General features: G+C 35.4%; 1 protein-coding gene across 1 annotated transcript; it reads right to left on the bottom strand.

Moving 5' to 3' along the window:
- Positions 1–831: 831 nt before the first annotated feature.
- Positions 832–8676, bottom strand: LOC117119616 (mitochondrial substrate carrier family protein ucpB-like). The gene is made up of 6 exons (XM_033264450.1): positions 8522–8676; positions 7456–7621; positions 4751–4890; positions 4111–4310; positions 3243–3408; positions 832–2324 (listed from the first exon to the last, which is right to left on the bottom strand). The coding sequence occupies exons 1-6, from the start codon at positions 8589–8591 to the stop codon at positions 2137–2139; spliced, it is 930 nt and encodes a 309-aa protein (XP_033120341.1). The 5' UTR covers positions 8592–8676; the 3' UTR covers positions 832–2136.
- Between the last annotated feature and the right edge of the window lie 9 nt (positions 8677–8685).

Here is an 8685-nt window from a genome sequence, read left to right as displayed (position 1 = left end):
TAAAGACCACTTTTTGGATGGACACCTGTATTTCGAATAATCAAGACAGTTCCTGATGAGGCACATAGTATAAGTAATAATAATGGTGGCGCGTTACAATGAAAAAATCAGTAAAAAGAATAAATAAATATCAAAAGAATGTGGCTAAATATACTCCTACTCCTTAAAGTTATGGTTTGACCTTTGTTGAGCTGCTGGTTTTTCTTGCTGCTGGGTGACCATGGCACCCCGCACTCAGCAGCCACTAAGACACATCTAAGTTGGGTTGTCAGATTAGGCGCTGATGCCTACCCCTAGGTAATCACATTATATTATGCAGACAGCTTGCATTAACAGACAATAATATGAAATAATTATCCCCCTTTATCAGTCTCGCAGTGCATTAAATGTGGATACTGAGAGGCAATTCCCTGGAATATCTAATACCAGGTGAGAAAATCTTCCCATACACATCACTATGACACAGCATCGTACAGAGCATTACAAAAATTACCAATGATTATGATTATAGTTTTTTCCAGGATGAAATTGGGAGTATAATACTATAATACTCTACAGTTAACAGCTGTCCACAACTAATTGATGTTAATCTTTTAATTGTAGAATGTTGTTATACGAAACAGCTATTATGAAATTATTACCAAGATCCGTGCTTGCAAGATAAAATGGACAAAAAATCTATTGCGCTGTTGTAGATTTTGTAATACGGTACCTCAGTTAGTTAACTGTAATAAGTTCTGTTAAAAAAGAGTGAATATTTTATTTTTTGAATTAATATGTTTTAAAATATCTGAATATAACCAATAACAATGAAAGAAAACATCACAATTATTAATGTTGCATTTTATGTGCTCATTTATTTCAATCTCTCAGCACTCACCGTACCAGATGGTCATCACCTGACGCGATTCTATGGAGAACGCAACGCCATGACGCGCGAGCAACAGATCGTTTTCAATGACGATCCATTCAGACTGCTGCTGACAGTCGGCAAACGGTGTCGCATTATCCTGCGCTCACAGGAAGGGGAGTTTGATTCGTTGTTTGAAGGTCTTACGGCCGTCGTACGACAGCGAGCGCCCAGGTTTACATTTCAGGATTTATATTCATAGACAAAAGTACTGTACATGTATAACATAGGCTAAATAATTTTAGAGAAAACCAATAATTCATGTTATGAACTTTAGTGATATAAAAGAATACCATTATTTATTTTAAAAATATATATATATCACCACCCAAGAAGAAAAAAAAAAAAAAAAAACCACGTAAATCATCAGTTTAACTACCAGGAACATAGACACATGCAACATATTATTTAAATGTCCATTACTGAGGTGATGACATTTTTTTGATCCAATCCAATTCATTATTTTATTTTCATCATAATCTACTCTGAATACTTTGCACCACTGAAACATAAACAAGAAATGCCCTCGAGGGGACCCAAGAGAGAGTGCCCTTTTCTAATTGGATTTTTCTATAGCTGAATACATTATGCTGTTTTAGAACCTTAATTTAGGAACTATTAAAACTGATGAAAATATTTAAAGGATAACATATTTTTTTGAAAGTTTGAAAATCTTCAAGTAGACAAACAACATTACATAAAATTGGTATTCCAGGTATGAAAATGAGGTAGTGGTATTTTTTATAAAATAAACTGCAATGAATGAAAATTGCACATGTTAACTGATAACACAACTTGCTTAAATTTATAAATATATATACCTGTACCGGTATATGAATATAGAAAATATATAAACAATGTATAATATTTACTATATATCTATTTCTGAGGATTATAATTTGTATCTTAATGTTTGTAATCATGATTTTTAGTTTGTCGGATTAAGAAGGAGATTATAGATATTTTAATTTACATAAATAATTTAGCCATACAACTATGGAATACAAGCTTCACAATTCCCTCAACACTTAAAAATTCCATTTAGAATCCTTTTTTTTTATAAATGTATAATATCATATTACATTGTGCTACTTTATCAATGTTTACTGATATTGCTAGAAATTTAATTTCTTCTTGATTTTCAAATTGAAATTGTCTACAGTATTGATTCAACAGCGATATATAAAATGACTTCATAAATTTCCCTTGAAAAAATATATTGCACATTAAATTGGTTTTATCCCAGCCATATGCCTGAATTGTTCAAATAAGAAAAAGCTAATGATAGTGTGCGGACCGATTCGTAGCCAGTTTGGAATGAATCCTTTGTAGAGACCAAACATGCCCTCGCTTCTTAGTGTCTTCAGTAGACAATCGAGCGTGTTTTTATACATAATCTGATCCTTTGGAACACCTGCAAAAATAACAAGAAAAAATTATTGTAACGCTGGCCTTTGGGAGCCACTTATGAAGTGAAACAGATGTTTGTGGTAATGTATGTAGTTAGATTAATATAGTGTTTTACACCAAAACCGTCTCAAAGCGCTTGCGGTATAGACTGGCTTTTACAGTAACTTGCCTCCACCGAAGGGTCCCTTTCGTGTCTGAGTTACCCGGTAAACCGATACCAGCTACATTTGTCTGGACCAGTAAACCAGAGTAAACAAACCATATATTGTACACTGGGTTTATATTGCTTATCACCACCACCAGAAACATAGGCAAGCCTGCTGCTCCAACCAGCGCCAATATTTAGCTGTACGTTGCTGTGCCCGTGCCTTAACGGCTCGGCTATCCAACACTGGTGTAGTGTACTACAAGCAGTCAACCACACGATTAAATACTATAACAACTGAAGCTGTATCTGGCCGAGCGGTTAAGGCAGGGGCATCGCAACCTACAGTCATAATATCAGCACTGGTCCGAACTGCACGTTCGCCTATGGTTCTGGTGGTGGAACAAGTCTTCTCGGATAAGGACTATAAACCGTAGGCCCAGTGTACACACTTGGCTTATGTGCACTTTAAAGAACCCAGTACATCTTTTGAGATGAGTAGTGGGTTACCCTGGTGTACCGGTCCATTCAGGCCCTGCTGTGAACAGACGATAGTAGCTGGTACTGGTTTACCGGGTAGCTTAGAGAAGAAGAGACCCTTAGGGGAGAAGAAAGTTACTGTAAGAGCCTGTCTGTACCTCGAGTGCTTTGAGACCACTTTGGTGTAAAGCGCTAGGCACCAGAGTATGTATTATTAGGATCTGAATTAATTATGAATTATTGTCTGAAGACTTTGGCATATTTATGTGATTGCAAACACATCAATCCATCCCTTACCATCAATTTTTTGATTCATAATTCTAGTTTTAATAACATCAACTGGAGATGAAGCGGCAGCGGCCATGAGTCCTGCAATCATGGAAGATAATATATGAAGAGCGCCCCCTTCAGTCATAAGACCCGCATTTAATATTGAGTGTTTAGTGTGATCATAGCACGAGGTCTGAAAAAGAAAGAAAATTAATTATCACTAATTCAATGCAATTTTAAAGTGTATAACAAATTACGATAATAAATCTCTCTTCAGACGAATTATATTAGACAAAAACATGTGACATGCCCAAATATGGTCATAATGACATCACATCATGACCATATATAGGCACAACATGACTATATATGGGCATACAACAGTTTTTTTGTCAAAGAAAATTTGATAGTCTGGACAGAATTATAACAAAAATCTCTCCTATAAAAAACTATTAAGCAAATAATAACCAAAGTATTTCACTAAGTAGAGACATGATGGGGGGGCGGGGTTGGCCCAACTGTTGCGATTGGTGTTCTTAACCTTGCGGTTGGGGGTTTCAACCCTTGCTGTGCATTTCGCTTGTGTCCTTGGAAAAAGCACTTTACCCATGTTTGTCTTTCCACCTAGGAGTGTAACCTGGTTGAAATATACTGGAGAGGATAAAGAAAGCTTTGTGGAAAGGAACAGGCCACCCTACCACACAATGCAGATGCTTAATATGATGGGCTGGCTCCTAACATCTCATTCTCATACATTCATTAATGAATACGGGACTTCTGTACACTTACCTATACCTTTATTAATTGTATAAATTTATATTAATCAAAGAATATGATAAATTTGTTCAATGTAATAAAATTACGTGAAGATTTTCGATGTTATGTTTAAACGCACCTGAGCAGCTGTCAACACAATTGCTCGCTGCACGGTGGGTGACATTCCACGGTACAGTCCACGTAGGCCTTCTTTCTTCACTATACTTGTGACTGCATCCGTGAAGCCAGAGTAGGTCGTATCGAAACCAGGCCTTCCTTGGGCTTGTAAACGAACGCGGATTAGATCAGTCGGTGTGGCGATACTACTTCCAATTGCCCCTGAAATTCAATTACATTACTCAGTGAAATTAACATGAACATTAAATAAATCACCACCATCTTCCATATTGGAACAACTTTTTGCTAAACTGACCGACAAATTTGTGGCAAAGACAAGTCAAACCAGTCATTCGTCGCAAATCGTGTTTCAGAGCTAATTACCAAAACATGCTGGAATGTCAACAATTTTGAAATCTATTTTATTGTACTAACCTAATTTATATATATATATATACATCATGCTATTCTGTTATTTTCCCCACTTTCAATGTTAAAACAAAAATTTTTAACAATTTGGTGATGATTTCTGCCTAAGAAATTCTCGAAATCATAAAATTTTACGGCTGATTTCTGAAATATTGTTATTTAAAACAGCTGTATGTTTATTAACGCTTGTAACTTCATAAGGAAATGATGGATGGTGATAATGATGGACTTGCCTGCAGTTCCGCCAGCACAAATCTTCTTATATAGTGGAGTCTTTGATGGATCTGTGGCCCCGAAAAACACTTTAATTGGCTCATACGAGCCAATGCGTATTGTACTGTAAACTGCTTCTCTGATCAGTGCGGGTGTTAATCTACCAACAAAAAAAAAAGTAAAAGACCTTTAAAATATATACTATAAAAAAGAAATTAAATATGTTAATTATAAAACATAATGTTTTTAAAATGCGGATTCCATATTATGATAGATGTTCAATTGATTTCTACTTTACATTATTACCCTCTGGTCATTTGGTCTCTTATTTCCTGAAACACTTGGTTCTAAATGTAGTTGCGTCTGTATTCAATGCAGTAGCATGCATTTGCCAGGAATTAAATAATTGGGGACAGGGGAAAAAATATAGATATAGATGGAGGGTTCAGAAATACAGTAGAAATATTATGTACAGTACAATGTACTGGACCTGTGGCTGAAACAGGAACTCTTTGAATGTAAATTTCTTTTTTAATACAATTTCCTTTTTTTTTTTCCAAAAAAAATTTAATGACAAGAAAGATCGACGTTTCGGGTCTATCATGGTACCATCCTCAAGATCAAGTAAATTGAAAAAACTGAAAACAAAAATACCAAGCAGTGACAGGAAGTAAGTAATTAATTAACATATAAATAGGGCCTACTGTGTGGGGCTAAGCAATAATTATTCCTTCTTAGCAGATTAACCAGATAAACAATTTGGCTTTGACTGAAGGTGTAACTGTTTTCAGTTTTTTTCAATTTACTTGATCTTGAGAATGGTTTCATGATGGACCCGAAACGTTGATCTTTCTTCAAAATTTAGGGGGTAGGCCTACAGGCCTCTGGAATGTAATCATAAATTACTGGTTGGAGAGAAGGCAATAACTAGCCTAAAGTGTAAGATGCCCAAGTAAAAAAAAAATAGCTAGCTTCAGACTCAAAGCCCAGACCTAACACCACAGCTAATTCTCATAAATACTCATGAAAAAAATATGAATACAGAATTCCAGGTTAGTCACTCCATGGAGGAAATATTTCCTCCATGGTCACTCGCAGTGAAAAATAATAAAGATCATGATAAATGACAATACAGTAGGTCTATGGATTGATATGGCCAGTACTGGATATGGCAATATCTAAAGAATGATAAATGACAATTTACAGTACAGAGGTCTATGAATTGATATGACAATACTAAAGAATGATAAATGACAATACAGTAGGTCTGTGAATTGATATGACCAGTACTGGATATGACAATAACAAAGCATTGACAATACGGTAAGTCTATGAATTGATATGATAATAATAAAAATTATGATAACTGACAATACAATAGGTCTACGAATTGATACACAATTTACCAAAATATACAGTAGTTACGTATAAATACAGGTCTCCCTGAAATTAAAGATCAATTCAATTAAGACCACCTCTACTTTACTGTGGTCCCAAATTAACAAATATCTTTCATCTTTATTTAAATCTAATTAGAGATGCTAAAGACCACGGATATCCCAGTCACAAACGTGGTATTTAATCAACAGGAGGAAGACCTGTAAATGGAACCAGATGTTGAATTCCTTGAGTACACTTGAAATATGAATACCAATTAGTCAGTCAGAGTAGCTGGAATCCGTTTATGATGGAATAATAAATACATTGCAACATATGGTTAATTATTAATCCATAACCTGTATGCCTAAATATAAAATATTATTATGAGTATTGTATTCAGTACGATGCTTTAAAGCACTGGTGTTATATGGCGACCCTACATATTTCAATATACTTCAATATTTAGTATATTTCAGCTTAACTTCACCACCCACCATTCATTCAACTAATTTTTAGGTCCGCGCAGACTTTTGAACCTCCCTTCTTATTTTTATTCTTGTTGTTTATTAAACACAACTTTGAAAATGAGCCGGCCTGGTTCCCCCTATATTTTTCAAAATTATAAAAAAATGCAGAAAAAAAAGGAAAATTATAATCCCAATTTAGGTCTGAGAGTGCCATTTCCTGCCATCAAGAGGTGTCCTAATCATAAATTTTCTTACCTTAGCCCAACCAATCTGGGGCTATTAGAGGTGGGCCAGATTCCCCATTTGTGAAGGTCCCTCCCTGGGCCCCATTCATTTTGACTTCCTAAATCTGCCACTGTGTTCGCCTCTTGGTTCAGACTCCTCCGTCAAACTTTAAAATCAGTTTTATCCAACAAGTAATTTTCTAAATGAAATGTTTCCTTCAGTAAAGTGTAGGCTAAATCTGCGGGAAGACTTATCCTTCACAGTGGCGAATTCAAGTTTGGAAAGCATTTTAAAAAATTATATAAAATATGTGGGAAAAAAAAAAGAAGAAAATCCTATTAAATGTTAAGTCGGTGTGTGCTATTTCTGGCTATTTATCGTAAATTTTCTTACCTCACCACCCAACCATGGTGGGGTTGAGGTGCTATTGATGCCCTATCTGTGAAAGTCTTTCCCTGGGCCCCCCCAACCAATATATACATTTTCTGTATCCGCCACTGAATAAATATTCAAGCTTGAAATATTAAACTGTACACAAACGTCAAGCAACCATACAAAATATTTTGGTGACCTTATTTTGGGTCACAACCCATAGTTTTAATACTACCACCATGGCTTTACAGAATATTTTGATTGGAAAATAATCTACGTACCCCTTATATAATGCTAAAATTCCCTCATCTTGCGCAATTCTTATCGCACCACGAAAAATTCCCTTATAGTAGCGATTTTGAAGGGTTGTTTTTACCTGACCACGCTGCTTTGCGAGTTCTCCATCTAGTTGCATCCGGATCTTTGTAACATCAATTGGATTAGTGGCTAAAAAAATAGGTTTGAGTTGAAGTATGTACATTTGCATGCAATATCACTAATACTTGAATATTTACTCTTGATAATCTTTTTTATTCTTATTACTTATATTCAATTAATTTTAAAATGCTTTATTGTATACGTATACGTTTACGTTTTGCTTAGGCCCCTCTCTATTTTTTAACAAACCCATTATCCAGCATCTTAAGGGCTCATTTTTGTCTCTTGTTTTTGGTTTTTGTCATTTTACTTGTTTTGCTATTTTTGACAAATAAAGAATTTTGGTATTTGGTATCAAAAAGCAAAGAAAAACAAAACCAAATAATATTCTTGTGCAAGCCAAAGTATAGAGTATAATTATTAAACTTTGGTAAATCAGTCTTTACGTTTGTGATATCTTCGCATATGCTTTGTAAAACATCAAAATTGATTTAGAGTAGAACGTAGATCCTGTGCGACGACAGTCAACGAAGAATGAATTTGTTTTCTACGATCACATTCTACGTTCTCAATCAAAAGCTCCTTATTTCATTATGAACTTGTGTTTTGGGTCGAATTACGTTTCCGTGAAAAAAATATGTTATGCCTCACTCAGGCTCTGCTAAAATAAAGACGAGAAAACAAACAAACCAACAACACTGATTATTGGATTTTTGTTGGGAGGCTAGGCTACTATGGCCTATCTAGCCTCTCCTCCAGGGACTAAGCCTAGGCTAGGCCTAGGGCCCATATTTCATATAGTAGAAGGCCTAACCCGCTAACTAAACTAAGTAGTAGGCTAGGTAGGGCCTAGCCTAGGCTAGGAAGCCTACTACTCTACTACTACTAGGCCTACTAGGCTTAGAGTCCCCTACCCTAGGCCTTATTTATATTCTACTAGGCCCTATAGTATTAATAAAATAAATTTACCGAAAGAAGCTGTCATACAGGCTGTGCCTGCAAACACATAACGCAGGCCAATATTGTCAATTCCTGACATCACAATGGAAATACTCGAAAACAGTATTTAATAGTACTCGGTCAGACCACACAGCAGAGAACCACATAACCAAAAGTACTTTGACACTAAGTAT

Source organism: Anneissia japonica, unplaced genomic scaffold, assembly GCF_011630105.1.
Source record: "Anneissia japonica isolate Jap-2015-1 unplaced genomic scaffold, ASM1163010v1 scaffold287952_len401801_cov160, whole genome shotgun sequence".
NCBI classification, from domain to species: Eukaryota; Metazoa; Echinodermata; class Crinoidea; order Comatulida; family Comatulidae; genus Anneissia; species Anneissia japonica.
Note: the sequence above shows the minus strand (reverse complement) of the source record. Positions and strands in the feature narration are given on the sequence as shown.

Coding starts and splice junctions, on each gene's coding strand:
- LOC117119616 (XM_033264450.1), bottom strand. CDS start 8,591: ATGTCAGGAATTGACAATATTGGCCTGCGTTATGTGTTTGCAGGCACA. Junction 7,622..8,521: donor CTGTATGACAGCTTCTTTCG/GTAAATTTATTT, acceptor CTATTTTTTTAG/CCACTAATCCAATTGATGTT. Junction 4,891..7,455: donor ATTTTAGCATTATATAAGGG/GTACGTAGATTA, acceptor TTTTGTTGGTAG/ATTAACACCCGCACTGATCA.